Source organism: Emys orbicularis, chromosome 14 (genome assembly GCF_028017835.1).
Source record: "Emys orbicularis isolate rEmyOrb1 chromosome 14, rEmyOrb1.hap1, whole genome shotgun sequence".
Classification (NCBI taxonomy): Eukaryota; Metazoa; Chordata; order Testudines; family Emydidae; genus Emys; species Emys orbicularis.
In genome coordinates this window covers 22,702,406-22,718,169 of record NC_088696.1, presented here as the reverse complement: position 1 = coordinate 22,718,169, position 15,764 = coordinate 22,702,406, and the positions used below count along the sequence as shown (strand labels likewise).

The 15,764-nt window shown below is 37.1% G+C and overlaps 1 protein-coding gene across 1 annotated transcript in view; it reads left to right on the top strand.

The window, feature by feature from the left end:
• ZNF536 (zinc finger protein 536) overlaps positions 1-15,764 on the top strand; it is a 226,591-nt gene that overhangs the window by 70,631 nt on the left and 140,196 nt on the right. The window contains exon 3 of the mRNA XM_065416755.1: positions 8,796-10,373. Coding sequence (XP_065272827.1) covers positions 8,796-10,373 — 1,578 coding nt within the window. The remainder of the gene's footprint in view (positions 1-8,795; positions 10,374-15,764) is intronic.

Below are 15,764 nucleotides of genomic sequence, written 5' to 3'. Positions count from 1 at the left end.
TTCTTTTTAAGGACAGTCATTCCAGTAAAATGTCAATAGTGGTAATTGAATGGAGTGGAGGGATGTGGCTAGGGCATTGGCCAGAGATCTAGGTTCAAGCATCTGCTCTGCCACCGGCTTCCTGTGTGATCTTGGACAGGTTACTTAGCCCCTCTGTGCATCAGGTCCCAATATGTAAAATGATAATCCCTCCCTACCTTTCAGGGGTGTTGTGAGGATAGATACATTAAAGTTTATGTGGTGCTCAGATACTGTGGTATGTACCTTAGATAGATAGTGCACAAAATACATGGAGGTTTATACCCTGTAAGGTGCTGAACACTGTCCCGGACTTCCAGAGAACCCTCAACTCCTATAGAAGTTAATGAGTTGCAGGTACTCATCATCTTACAGAGTTGGGCTTGGAGAGCACATAAAGTGATAAAAATAAAAATATATTGTACTCTGAAACTGTTTATCAGCATGTTATCTAGAGGCAAATTTTCAAACTTGCACAAGGACCTTTGCATGTTCTCAGTGTAGGCATTCAAGAACCCCCGTTTGTTTACACAAAGTCAGGGTTTGCACCTAGCATTCATACGTGCTCAAACCCTGACTTTTATGTTCATGTCACCCAGATAAGGAACATGGAATAAAGCCATGTGTATGAGTGGGCTTGAGAATTTGGCCCTACACCTATGAAAGGGAGAGAGAGGGGCAAAAATACTTAGCAGGTTGAGAGACTGACCTGTAGTATACATAATTAATAGTCTATATCATGCATATCTTATATTTTCTCTTGGAAATGCGACCATGCAATTTTGAAACATGCTTAGATGAGCTGATGGAATACACTCAAAATGGTGCTGTTTTAAATTAATTCAACTCACATTTTCTTCCTAAAAAGAGATTGGCTGTTGCCATTCTCTCAAGGTACGTGTAGTGGGATGAGCAATATGAATAATTAAGGAAAATGGGGCTGTGTGCTCCAAGAGAAGACAATTTTGGTATTGAACATCCTTTATTCTTACATTTCTAAGATGAACTAAAAGGACTTTTCATTTCTCTAGATTTCTCCAGATTTCCCATCCTTAACATTGTGCAGCTTGCCTTTTCCTGCCTTAATGACATCCCAAACTTTTGTTGAAAATAATTGATTGAATTTAAATTTCCTTAAAAGTTTAAGAGGTAATGTTACAGTATAAATTTCCTACCAAACACTAAGTAGGGAAATATCCATTAGTGAAATTAACTACAGTTTCTAGGTAGCTAACAATGTGCAGTATACAGTAGGGCATGGCTAATGAACACTGCAGTGGGTGATATTTCATTATACAAATTAATGCTCACATTTTAATGGGAAAGTCACATAATGAATCTCAGCTTCAGTGACAGCAATTAGAGACACAGATTGTCCCCTTCTGGACAAGGCACTGTTTAGCAATAAGCAGCTGTGTAAAAAGTCTTCAGGTTTACAACATATATATGCTTTGGGGGAATTAGTGTACAGTTTATATTAATGTACTGAAGCTTCACTGCAAAGGAACAACCATATTTATCTCTCCATGTGTTAACTAAGTAAAGACATGTTGAAAGACTAAATATCAGAGATGGGATGTAAATACATGAAAATGTTCAAGTTTATAACTTTACAAAAATTAAAATCTTTTAGTATGTTTGGCATGATACAATGGAAAACCCTTAAGTTACTGGGTCAGAAGCATCAAATACTTTTTTGGGGGAAAGAGGATATTTACATCTTACATATTTAGTTAAAACTCTAGGGAGTAAAGAAAAGAAGTAGTCAACTGATAAGTCTGAAAAACAGATTAATTGTGTGGTGAAACATGTGCATGATCCAAAAATAATCCTACAGAACCTTTGCTATTCCATTTGGTTTAAAAAGTGTGAAATGAATGATTAGAATGATAAAAGAAATTACTGTGTAAGAATAGGCATAATAATGAACTAATTAAATCATACAGCAATTCATTTTTAAAATATCTACTGTACAATGGATAAAATAGGTTATCAATAACCAGTCCAATGATTAAAAAAGCTATAAGATGTTTTCAATATTTTTATTAAACAATATTCACTGGAGTTATAAGCTGTTTGATTTCATGATGCTTACTGTGAAAGACAATAACTATTTCTTATGCCGAAGTACATGTGATCAAATTCTGGATGTCCATTGCCTGTGGGGGCTGGCAAAAAACCCTCTGCCAGCTGCAAGAGCATTGCATGTGAGGTAGATGTGCCTATCAATGACTGCTATTAAGGGGAGAGACCACTGCACAATGGAAGAACATTAACGAGGATTGGCCTGGTGATCAAAGGGCAGGTCCATGTGTACACTCTCTAAGAAGGCTTCTTTGGTTAAAAAAAAATCATCCTGGTTAAGAAGGGAGATGTAAGAAATAATCAAAAGTTTTAAAACCCCAAATCAAAAAAATAGAAAAATGGAGAAGCTGATAGCAGTAAGTTCAAATTGGCAGTTAGGAAATGAAGACATCTGATAAAGAAAATAAATGGTATTGGTGAAAAATCTATGTAAAGGACAATAAAAAGTCATTATTTAAATATATCAGAAGCAAATGCAATCCTAGCAATGGTATACATCTGATACTAGACAAGGATGGTAAACTTGGATGGTAAGCAGAAAAGGCAGAAACATTCAATAAATATTTCTATTCTGTATTCAGATAGAAGCAGGATGATGTATTCATATCTTACAGTGATAATAAAATGTTTTCTATGCCATGAGTAAGTAGGAAGGATGTTAAACAGAAACCATTAAAGTTAAACATTTAAAAATCTGTAGGACTGGAAAACTTGTGCCCAACAGTATTAAAAGAATTGGCCAATGACCTCTCTGAAGCATTAATGTTGATTTTTAAAAGTCTTGGAACATTAGGGAAGTTTCAGAAGACTGGAAAAAAGCTGATGTTGTGCCAATATTTCAAAAAGGGAAAACAGAAAGTCTTGGAAAACTATAGGTTGTTTAGCCTGACATCAATCCTGGGCAAAATCATGAAAAGGCTGATATGGAATGCAGTCAGTAAAAATTTAAAACATGGTATCATAATTAATGCCAGTCAGCACAAGTTTTATGAAATTAGATTTTGTCAAACAAATTTGATATAATTTTTTGATAAAATTACAAATTTGGTTGACAAAGATAACTTCGTTGTCACGTTAGACTTCCATAAGCCACTTGACTTAACCCCATGTGACACTGTGATGACAAAAAAAAAAATAGCAGTACACAAAATGAATGTGGCCTAGATTAAATGGATTAAAACACTGTTAACTGATAGATCACAAAATGTACTGGTAAATGGGGAGCCAGCATCCAATGAGGGGATTTCTACTGAGGTCCTACAGGGAGATTTTCTTCATCCAATGCTATGTAATATCTTTATCAATGATCTGGAAGACAATATAAAATCATTGCTGGTAAAATTTGTAATGTCACAAAACCTGGTGGAATGGTAAATAATACTGGAGATAGCAAGTTATACAGACTGACCTGGATCACTTGGTAATGTGAACAACATTTGAACAACATGCATTTTAACACAGCCAAATGTAAGGTCTTATATCTAGGAACAAAGAGTGTAGGTCACATTTATAAGATTGGGGGACTGTATTCTGCAAAGTAGTGACTTTGTAAAGGACTTAGGGATAATGGTAGATAAGCAGTGAGCATGAGCTCCCATGCAATGCTGTAGCTAAGAGGGCAAACACAATCCTTGGAGGCATACCAAGGGAAACATGAAGTAGGAGTAGGGAGGTGGAGCAATCTCATGGCACACCAGTGAGACCATTACTGGAACACTGTGTCCAGTTCTGGTGTACACACTTTAAAAAGAATTTCAAAATATTGGAAAGGGTGCAGAAAAGAGCAAAAAAAAAAAAAAGATTAGAGTGATACAGATCTGGAAAACATGACAGACTAAAGAAGCTCAATCTATTTAGTTTATCAAAGAGAAGGCTAAGACGTGACTTGATTGCAGTCTACAAGTACCTACATGGGTAAGAGATTTCTGACAACATTTTAATCTAGCAGAAAAAAGTCATAATGATCCAATGGTTGGACGTTGAATCTAGACAAATTCATACTAGCAGTAAAGCATAAATTTTGAACATTGAGGGTAATTAATTTTTGGAACAGTTTACCGAGGGACATGGTGGATTCTTCATTACTTGAAATTTTTAAGTCAAGACTGGTTATCTTTCTAACATGTATGTGTAAGGTTGTTTGGCTTATGATTTGCACGATATCAGTCTAGATGAATGGTGGACAACCTGCGGCCCGTGGGCCATACATGGCCATCAGGGTAATCAGCTGGTGGACTGCAAGACAGTTTGTTTACATTGACTGTCCGCGGCATGGCTGCCTGCAGCTCCCAGTGGCCGTAATTCCCGGCCACTGGGAGCTGCAGGCGGCCGTGCCTGCGGACAGTCAATGTAAACAAACTGTCTTGCGGCCCGCCAGCGATTACCCTGACAGGCCGCGTGCAGGCCACAGGTTGCCCACCACTGCTCTAGATTATCATAAATTGTTCCTTCTTGCTTTAGGAATAATCTGGCAGTGGCCTCCATATACAACCCAAAAATAGGTTATTCATTTGCATAGAATAATTAGATTGCACATAAGGACAGCAGGTGGAACTGGTAGTAGCCTGAATAGGTTATACATCCATGTTGCTCATCAGTGTTCTATACATAGAAACTGTTTGCATTGGACAATATGTCTGTTTCCAGTTGTCTACCAGGAATTTATAAAGTTTTTACAGCAGTCTTTAATTTTATCATAGCCTGATGTAAAATAGTTCTGTGATATGACTTATGCCTCATAAATCAGATGTTAGACAGATAAAAATTCTGATTATGCTGCTTAGATAGCTTCTCTATCCATGGTTTTTATACCATGTATTGGGATAGTTTTTAACAAGGTTGGGAAAAGGCTTGTGCAGCTGCAGACAGGTCAGGGAATTAGCAAGATCAAGAGAATAAGTCCCATTCTGAATCATGAACAACGACTCTTGAATATATCAGACATTTGAAAAAATGTTTCCGTCACCCCCACATGGCAACTTTAATTTATGTAAACTGAAATTAAGTGTTAAATAACTCATCCAGACTCTGTTCTTGGCAGTATTACTGGGTAATCATTACATGAGGATGAGCTCTCTGAAACATTTTTCAAAGTATTAGATACAAACAAACAGTCTTATAACAGAACCATACCCAGCATTCATGTCCCACTTAGTCTTCCTTGAGCAAGTATTATTAAGATACCTGGCAGAATCACGGACGTGAAGTATCTGGCGATTTTTTCTTTATACATCTTTGGTGGGGGAGGGGTAGTTTCAGTAGTCCAGAACTTCACTGTTGCAAATCACACTGGGGCTGAAATTTGGCATGTTGGTTGTCAAATTGGATAGATTGAATGCCATTTAAATATGTATGACCAATTCTTTAATTTAGAGGTTGTTGGAGAATCTAAATTTAACAGGTTTGAAGATGTATTTTCCCCCCTAATGCCAGCCTCTGAAATAGCAGTAGTTAATTTTGCAAGTGGATAACCTTAAAGGGTAATAATTACTTTAGGTGTCGTGATTGGAAAACATTGTTTTCAGGTGTACTATTTCCCTTGCCCAGTTTGGTAGGCCGAAGGTGGCTTAATGTGTTGCTATATGATAGGTCACAGATTGAGCCTTCATTTAAATCCTTGTTCCCAGCCTGGCAAGAGATGGGAGCATTATAGTGGTAGTGGACTCAACTCCAATGGAAATTTACAATTTTTATCACTCTGTCTCAGTGGGTGGTCTCTTACAGACTAGTGTTGATGGAATGTGTTGGGAGCTTTTCAGGCCTCCTCTGTTGAAGGGAACTCTCCTGTGGGGCCTTTGAAAAGGTGGGGAAAATTGAATATCTTCAGGGCTCAGCAATTAAAAATAAAAGTATGTTGTCAGTGCAGAATGCTTTGGATGGAAGACACTTTATAAGTGCAAAGCATATTAGTATTAGTATTTCCTCTAGTTAGCATATTAATTTTCTTGCACCCCTTATTAAATATACTTATTGCCTTAAGCACCTCCTGAGATGTGTATAGGATCATTAGTGCAGCCTACATTGTAGAATGTGAGTTTATACAGCATCTGCAATGGTAGAACACAACTTCTAATGATGTCACTTGAAGTGCAGCACATATATCTATCAACTAGAGTTACTATAAATGTAAACGGTACAAGTAACTGCATTTAAACATTTCCGCATAGGTATAGGAAGAGGTTTTTCAGGTAAGAGGAATGGGGATTAGAAAATGCAGGCATTGAGCTACAAAAGGTTTCTAGAGTCTTTTCTCTGCAGCCACATGATTGGCTCTTAGACAATGCTTTAAATCCATAATTTGTGTCAAAGAGTATTAGAGACCCCCTAACTATTTGATTGTAACAAATAGAAACCAAAGCTCTGGGACAACATGAAATGGCTCCAAAACTTGGAGCACAAGTATGCTGTAAAACTAATGTTAATGTGTGTGTCCGTATTTTTGCCAGGAGCAGAGCTATCACAGAATATTCATGCTCCTGAAATTAATAATTTGCATGCGGGTATGTGCATAGAGGCTATTGCCATTTCAGGGCATAGATGCGTACAAATATGCAGAACATGACCTCTGATCCTTTTCCCTACCATAAAATGCTTTCAGTAGAAGATGGCCTGCAGAATAGTCTCTTTGGGTTTGAGGGGAAACCATTTCAGCTTTGTGTCTCCTACTGTTTGGCATAGGTTGGCTGGTAGGTTCTTCATGTACAGCACCTACTAGAATTTAGCCAATAGTTGGGTTGATAAAGAGGGCAGTGGTGGGTTTCCAGAGACTAACTGGATATTCGTGAAACACTCAGAAGCTGCACTGAAACTTTCAGTTTGATTTCTCATGTTAAAATGTGTGGACCCAGGCCTAAAGTATGAGCCATGTTAATTACCATCTCTTACGTGAACCATGTTAATCAAACTTTGTAGAGGAGGGTGCATCATCATACAATAGGTGCTGGGCACTGTAGGGCCCTCGTGTCTCATAATTTAGCCTCAGGATTACATTATGGACCATGGCTAGAGTGTTTATAATTTTCTTTAGCCCTCGTTGAGTGAGAGAACACATTCAGCTACTGTACATGGTCAGTAAGCCTGTTAAGATAATGCTGTAGGATCATTTTGATTGTTCCTTTTACTTAATCTTGTTTAGCTGATTCAGATGATCGGCAAGAGGTGTAAAAATCCCAAGTATTTACCAAACTCTCATTTGAGCACTTAGTTTAAAATATTAAAAAGTTTGAAAACTTTCCATTTTTATTTTAAATGGATTTTGAGGTTGTTCAAGAATTAGTAGCTTTTCAATGAGTATGATAATCCATGTAATATGATACTATTACTATGATTCTGGAGGAAATTTTAAAACAATGAACTACTTGCAGGGTAGTGTTCACAGGTTTGCCATTGCCTTTTAGATCAGAAAGAAAACACATAAGAGAAAACAGTTCCTTGTCTTGTTGAGGTTCCTCATAGAAATAATTGCTGATATTGACAGGCCATTATTAAAAAGAAGCTTACAGTACTGTCAAACTCCTGTCTCTTTCAGGGAGTATTTCTGCACTCAAGTCTACAAGGAACCCTTGATTGCTAACAAGTGCTCTGCATATATTTAAATTTACATTTATTTAGACATATTTTCTTTGTGGATATATATAAATCTATGATTGTATGTGAATATTTTATATATACGTAATATCTCTGAATTCTTTTAAATCATGGCAAGAAAAATAAAAGTTTAGTATTGAGTTCAAATATATATTTAATTCATGAAATTCATCTAATATGTTTTAAAATACTATTTAAGCTGATCTTTACTCTCTAGAAAAGCGTTTATTATAGGTAAATTACACATTTTACTACTGGAGCATTAGAAATGCCATTAGTACAAATTTAAAGCGCTGCAAAAACCAGTAGATAATGTTAATTTCAAATACAGAAAGTAAATATATTTTGTACCTTTTTATTACTCACTTTCTTCTTAATTTTATTGACTGCTTTTTATCTTAGCTATATGTTCTTACATGCTGCAATCCTAATGTACTGTAATGATATTAATATTTTATAGAATCTGTATTTATAGTTCTTTATTTAGAAACAATGCAGTAGGTCTGCAGATCTTTGAATCCTTCTGGAATGGTGCCCTCCAAATAATGATAAATTACTTGTGCAGTATGCCATTTGCTAATTATATCCATGATTTACTGCAGAGCAAGCCTTAAATCATTCATTTCAGTCTTGCGTAACAGTGCCATAAAATTTTTAGGTTTTAAAAATGGTTTCCATGTGTATAATTTAAACAAATTTTTTAAGCAATTGTATATACAAAATATTGCAACTATCCATTTGCTACATACTTTGTTTCTTTTTTTTAACTTGTACTTTTAATGATTACAGTGGTTGAAATTGTTATGCTTCATTTTCATAATCACAGCTTTTAATTCTACAACCGTTTTTACATGTTACATTAAGAAAAAGATAGCTAATTGTGTGTAGATAGTATGTCTTTCCTGAATTGCCCCATGTGCTAGAAAATCATTTAAAAGATCTTAAAACTATAAATTATCTTCTATTAAAGTATCATTTAAAATATTAGCTGAAGGGTGGGGTTTTTTTGTTTTAAAAGAACAAACGTTGATTTTTCTTCGCTATTCCATAGACCGAAGCACAGATAACATACATTATATATTTGTCTTTTTTGTATGTATTTTCAGGTGAGAAACCTTACAAGTGTCCACATTGTGACTATGCAGGCACTCAGTCTGCATCCCTCAAATACCACTTGGAACGGCACCACAGGGAGCGACAGAATGGAGCTGGACCTCTCCCTGGGCAGTCTCAAAGTCAGGAACACAAGGACGAAACATCAAGTAAAGGATCTCTGTTTATTAGACCAGACATACTGAGAGGAGCCTTCAAGGGTCTTCCTGGTATTGATTTCCGAAGTGGCCTGGTCTCTCGGCAGTGGACATCAGGAATGCTTTCTTCTGGAGATCAACAAGGACAAGCAGCTGGCATGTCTTCTGAGGTATCTTCAGAGAATATGAAGGGTTCTGACATATCTTCCAAAGGAACACACTTTTCTGAACTTGGCCGAGCATATCAGAGCATGGTTGGAAATGGTGTGAACTTCCAAGGGTCTTTGCAAGCTTTCATGGACAGCTTTGTCTTAACTTCCTTAAAGAAAGAAAAAGAACTGAAGGATAAAGCATTATCTGATTCACTTTCCATAAAAACTCTGGGCTCAGAGAGCGCTGAGGATAAAATAAATACCAAGTCCTCACAAAGAAAAACAGAAAAATCACAGTATGAACCTCTTGACTTATCTGTGAGGCCAGATGCTGCCTCACTTCCAGGTTCATCTGTTACAGTTCAAGACAATATTGCTTGGCATGGCTGCTTATTTTGTTCCTTTACAACATCATCTATGGAATTAATGGCTCTGCATCTCCAAGCCAATCACTTAGGCAAAGCTAAACGTAAAGATAATATTTTAGGAAACAGCAAAGATCAGTCTCGGGAGGCTTCAGCTTCAGCAAACAAAGTCAGTTTGCTCCCCTCTTCAGTGCAGCCCAGCAAAGAGGCAATAGTTTCAAATTTGATTAGCCAGCTGGACTCAGCTTCTGAGAAAATGACCCAAGGACAAAATAAAGAGATGCTGGGAGAACAAAAGAATGCTGCCTGGCCCAGCCATATGGATTCCACTTTTTGTAATTTTACAACAGACTTCTACAAGCAGTTTGGTGTTTATCCTGGTGTTATTGGCACAGGAGCACAAAATTCTTGCACCAGTAACAAACCCGAAGTGAAAACACAATCTGAAGATGACCCAAATATTTTGCTCTCTGACTCTGTAAATAAAAGTGCTACTGATGACCTTTCTGACATAGCTTCATCTGAGGATATGGAATCCTCCAAGGAAGAAAACATTGAAGATGAGGACATTGAAACAGAACCAGATATTATGAACAAGCACTTATCTGCCCTAAATAAAGAAAGCAGTGAAGGAGGTGACAATATACAAAGCGCAGTCACCTCACAACCAACACAAGGACTAATATCACGGTTGCCACAAACAGAAAAGCAGTGGCACAGCCAGAATCTTCTCTCCCCCCATGAAACTGCACAAGGTGTGATGAAACCTGAACAAGTACAGGGTCCACAGGTCCTTGAGAAGCAGATGAACATGTTGTCAGTCCTAAGAGCTTATAGCTCTGATGGCTTAGCAGCCTTTAATGGACTTGCAAGTAGCACAGCAAGCAGTGGCTGTATCAAGAGACCTGACTTGTGTGGTAAGTTTTAGACCTTCTTTCAGACCATTTCAGAAAACAATCCTGCGAATCACTAAGCTGCTCTCTAAACATGCTTAACCACATTTCTTAGTAAATGCAAATTTAAAATAAATGTTAAAAAAATCAGTGGGCAAAATTCTACTATATTACATGTTCAGCTCCATATAAATCAGTGAGCATGTAGCTGACAGCAGAATAGTCTTCTATGTGCTGTCTAGAGTTGCATAGACTTATACAATTTTTTTAGGAATGATACTGTTTTTAAATTAAAGTAGCAGCAAATATAGACTGTGCTAGTGGCATGTGCAGGCAATATTTACTGCTTCATTTATTCAGAGGGGGGAAAGTTTTTAAAAAATTGACATGGTAACTTGCAAACTTTTCAGTATTTGATTTTATAAAAATTTAAGAAAAACGCTGGATGCTTTGCCAAGCCAACCTTGCTTTCTCATACTTTTTTCTTTATACTGAATTAGGGTATATTAAATTCACACAACACTAACCAAATCAAATGCCAAGTGGATGGAATGCTCCTATTTGTAGTCAGGAACCCAATATTTGTTCCCTCCTACCCCCCTTTGCCATTTTTGTGACTTGTTTCAGTATGAAACATATAGCTGTGATCTTTGATTATTTTCAGAGGTTAAGTAACGATATTTTCACTGTTCTAACTGGAGGTTGTACAAGTTGTGTATTACCTAAATAGGATTATGCCAGTAGGTAATTTAAGAAAGAAAGAAAGAAAACTCTTATTATTTATCTCTGATTTACTAAATTCAAGTTTTTCTTTCTCAGCTCACACAGTCTGTTTGCCAAAAATGAAAAGTTAAAATCATTTGGGGGAGAATATAACAGCTTTTTATTTGTCTACTATTCTGTAAGCATAGTTCTGGCAGAATAACACTGTCATATGTAATCCCTTGAAAATCTGTGTCTTTTTCAAAAAGCAGTGTCAGCAAAGGATGACAGACCTCCATTATATTTCCAATCACAAATGGATTGGAGTAATGTTGTTTCACTATACCTTCAAACTAGTCAAAAATAAAACTCACAATCACAGTTGAGTGTTCATGACAAGATTTACTTCCTTTCCATTGTTTAGCAGGATAAAAGAAACAGTAGCCCAGATTAATAAAGTTAGGACAACTCAAAATTTAGGCCCGGATCCTGTAAACACTTGTAGCCCTTGCTTAACTTTAAGCAAGAGGGAACTCCCGTTAACGTCAATGGGACTAAACATATACTTTATGTTAGGCACATGCACAAGTGTTTCCAGGAGCTCTGGGCCTCAGTTGGTACAATTATTTTTCCTGATTAACTAAAAGATAACTACAGAGTTGGAAATGATTCCAGATTGTCAGAAATCACTAAATAGATTTCTGACAATTTGAAAAATATTGGCAGTTGCTTTTGTTATGTGGTTCATAAAGCCCTACTTCCCATTTTGATTTCAATGCGAGGAATATTATTCACCAGTTTCATAGTCATAAATAAAAACATGACAAAAAATCATAATTTTAAAAATAGAAAAATTAAAAGACACTCCAAACTTTTTCCAGCTCCTCAGTTTAGTTGCAGTGTTAAAAATAACATGCATTTTGCCCTGTCACACTACCCATAGGAATCTGCTTTCCAGCAAGAATCAAGCCACCAGAAAACATTTAACAAAACAAAAAAACCCTAATATTATCGAAATGAGGTAATATTATTTCTATTAGTTTTTTTTCCCCATTTTAAATCAATTCAGTAGGCATATTATGAGCTGTTGAGTTACAGTTTAAAGACTGACTCCCAAGCTCTGCCCAGTGATCCTGCATTTAACTTGAAGCATAAGGAAAAAAAGCAACACAACATAAGCTTGTCTGTTCTATTTTGTAAGCTATTTTTTGTACTAAAAATGCAATGCAAGTCCTCTTTTCTCCCCTCTCCAAAAATAGCATTTTAAAATTCTTAGCTGACATGTCTACTGTGTATTTGCAGAACATGACTAAAATGCTGAATATTTTAATATATTATTTAAAACATTTATATACCTCTTAACAAAAGAGGACCAGGATCAACAAGCCCAGTGATGATAATTACTTATTTATTTGGTTAGATTAGACACCACCCAGTAACGACTTCTGGCTTGTGTTTTCATTTTCTCTATGACATTTTGTACTGTGAAATCGTGCTCCATCTGTGAGTGTTAGCATGGGGAGTCTCACCTGATGCTTCTGCACTTGCAGATTAGTCAGCAGGCACCCTCTGTGAATTTATTAGCTCTAGCCTTCCCACTTGGATGAAGACCGCCACCTCAATAATGGGCCCTCTCTGTCTTTTACTGTCTCAGAGATCAGAAAGCTAGAGGCAGAGACCCACATCTGTTATCAGGGCGTCACTCTTGTGCTCAGGCATGAGCCCATAGAGATTGTACAAAGTTGGCCCCTTTCCACATCTGCTGATGTGCAAGTTACCACCATGTGGACATCAGGAACATCCTAGGAGAGAGAGCATTATAAGGACATATCTTTGATGCAATCCTTGCACAATTGTTTTTTCCCTGTGTGATTGCTGAGAGAAGACTATTGTTCTTTCCAGAGTCAGAACAGATTTTTTTTCTAATAACTGAAATAAAATAATATCTTTGTCTGAATTAGTTAAGATCACTTCTCCCATTGGCACACTTGTTAAGTTAGATTTCTGGATTCAGGAAAGCAGCTTTGGTTTTCAGAGATACATAAGGTCATCCTCAATTTTCAGCAGATTTTGCTTTTGAATTAGGGCTTTGTGGTTAAAGCACAGGAATAAGCACCTGAAAATCTAATTTTTATTCCTCACCTGCCACCAGCTTGCTATGTAACCTTGGCAAGTCACTTAACCTGGCTGTGCCTCAGTTTCCTCACGTAGAAAATGGATATAATGATGTTGTGAAGCATAATTCATTCATGCTTGTAAAATGCTTTGGGACACTTGAATGGAAGGCACTACACCAATGTAAAGTATTATTATTTTATGTATTATACAGAATATTTACATTTCCCACATCAAGAAGTTTACTTAATAAAATACTTACAGACATTTTTAATATTTACTTACATGGCTGGATGGGGAGCAGAAGGGAGGGAGGTATGACCACATTTTTGATGCACCTAGAACTATTTCTAAGTGCTCCTGACCTTCTTTAACTTCCCTGAATTTAGTATTGGAACCCTGAGTGGATATTTCCATGAGCTGAACTAGATGGTCTCTGATACCTCATATTATTCAGGAATGTGGGCCTGCCTGTACATCTAACAACTGATTTGTAGTACCCCGTTTAGCTGTTGATAGTATTCATTTCACTTGGGGAAGGTGTAAAGAGTGATGATTTTGTGTCATGTCAAGGCTTCTGTCTGGTAAGGTATACTCAGTTGGAATATCCATATTTTTGCACCTTGAAATCTCCGTTTCCATTTGGAGATTGATGGGGGCATGGTCTGTCCCTATTCTATTACTAAAGGACTAGACAATCAGTATTTCTTTCCATTTAAGCCTCATCCATTTCACTACCTACATTTCCATGTACTTTTAGTTTTCTTGTCATAACATTGTTCTACCTCCTGTTCTGAGTCACTAATTTATACTAGGCTTGTACAGGATTTATTTTATGACATGACCCCATTTAGTATTTTTTTCTTTGTGTCTTAAGGGATCAGGAAGGGATTTTTCCCCCCATTGTATTCTGGGAGGTATTTTTTATCTTCTTCCTCTGAAGCATCAGGGTTGGCTACAGCTGGAGATAGGATACTGGGTGGGATGGGCCAGTGCTCTGAGGTGGTGCACTCTCTGTCCCTCAGGTGCTTACTCCCATCAGACTAGATGATCCCTCCTGGCATTAAACTCTAACGGGTCGCAATATGTGGGGTCGGGAAGGAATTTCCCCCGGTCAGATTAGTAGTGATGAGGTTTTTTCATTTTTCTCTGCAGCGTGTATGTGTGGGTCACTTGCCAGGCTTATCTGGGTATATCTCACTTAATCATTTCCCTGTAATTCTGGAGGCCTCAGGCACTGATGCGCCTCAGTCCCTCCTAATCTCTGCCTATGGCACATAACAGTCAAGTGTCCTGTGGGCTGGAATACTTTGGTCTAATTTTGGTTGTTGGGGTTAGTGTGCAGGTACTGGGTGGTGTTGGTGGCCTGTGATATATATGAGATCAGACTAGATGGTCCCTCCTGGCGTTAAACTCTATGACTCTGACAAAAAAAAAATCCATACTTTCCATTTACGCTTGGACTGTATTTAAGCTTTCAAAGAACAGCTAGTAGTCTTCCACACTATTGGACAGAGACAGTACTTAGCATCAGTTGGTTGTTTAATGATATAGTGGTATAGAACTTACACATATCGATGTCAGTTCCATGTTGTTCTAATAAATCTAATTCACTTCCCCAAGCTCTCATGTTCCACTCCATTTGGTGCTGTCTCCCCTGCGCTGGCTCCACCCAGTCATCTTTTTTGTCTTTGTGAAAATTGGAGAGATCCTTGGTTTTGTATGTAAGTCATCTTTTTAGGTTCTGATTCTGCAAAATGCTGAGAAACTTCAGATCCCCTTGAAGTCCGGAGGTGCCCCACACAGGCTCGGTCCCTGAAAGAGCAGTATCTTAGCTTTTCTCAAACAGCGTTAGAGTGTGGAGCTGCTCTTAGCAGAGAGAAGGGGGCTGGGAGAAAAGGAAGAGGAAGTTAGTGTCTTATTATTTTTGCTTTATTGACACATAATTATAGTACTTTACCCTGATATTTTAGTAGATGGATTTAGTCAGACTAAATGCCTGTTCCCTCAGGAGTCAAAACCAAAAAAGATTTTAACACCGACTAACACCTTCAAAACTCTGTAGTGATATAACTAACAAATATAGTACACATAATGGTTGCTGAAATTGTTTTTCTTGTGATAACTTCAACTTAATTCTTATTGTGGCTCGTTTGTACAATTAAACCTGTTTTAGACAGAAACAAAAAAAATCTGAAAAGTTCCAATGTTTTGGACAGCTGTGAGTAATAAAAGTTCAGTTTTAGTGCAGGAAATTGTAGTATGCATGTCCATTTGCAGTATCTTGTAATGCATTTAATTTAGTGCAAGGTACCACAAAAATTTGCTTGGAGCTGCAGTGTTAAGAGTAACCAGAAATAGAGTATTCTTTTCTTCTTTAGTCACTATAGAAACACATAAAGGATTTATTTTGACTTCTTTATCAGTTGGAGAGTTTTTGAAACTATTTAATTCACTTTTCAGTAATGATTTTCCAGAGCTGATTCTGATCTCAGAACTGGATCTTACACAAGTGTGTCTCTACTGACATTTCTGAATTTACTCTTGATTTACACCAGTGTAAGTGAAATCAGAACCGGCTGGACCTTCAGTATTAGG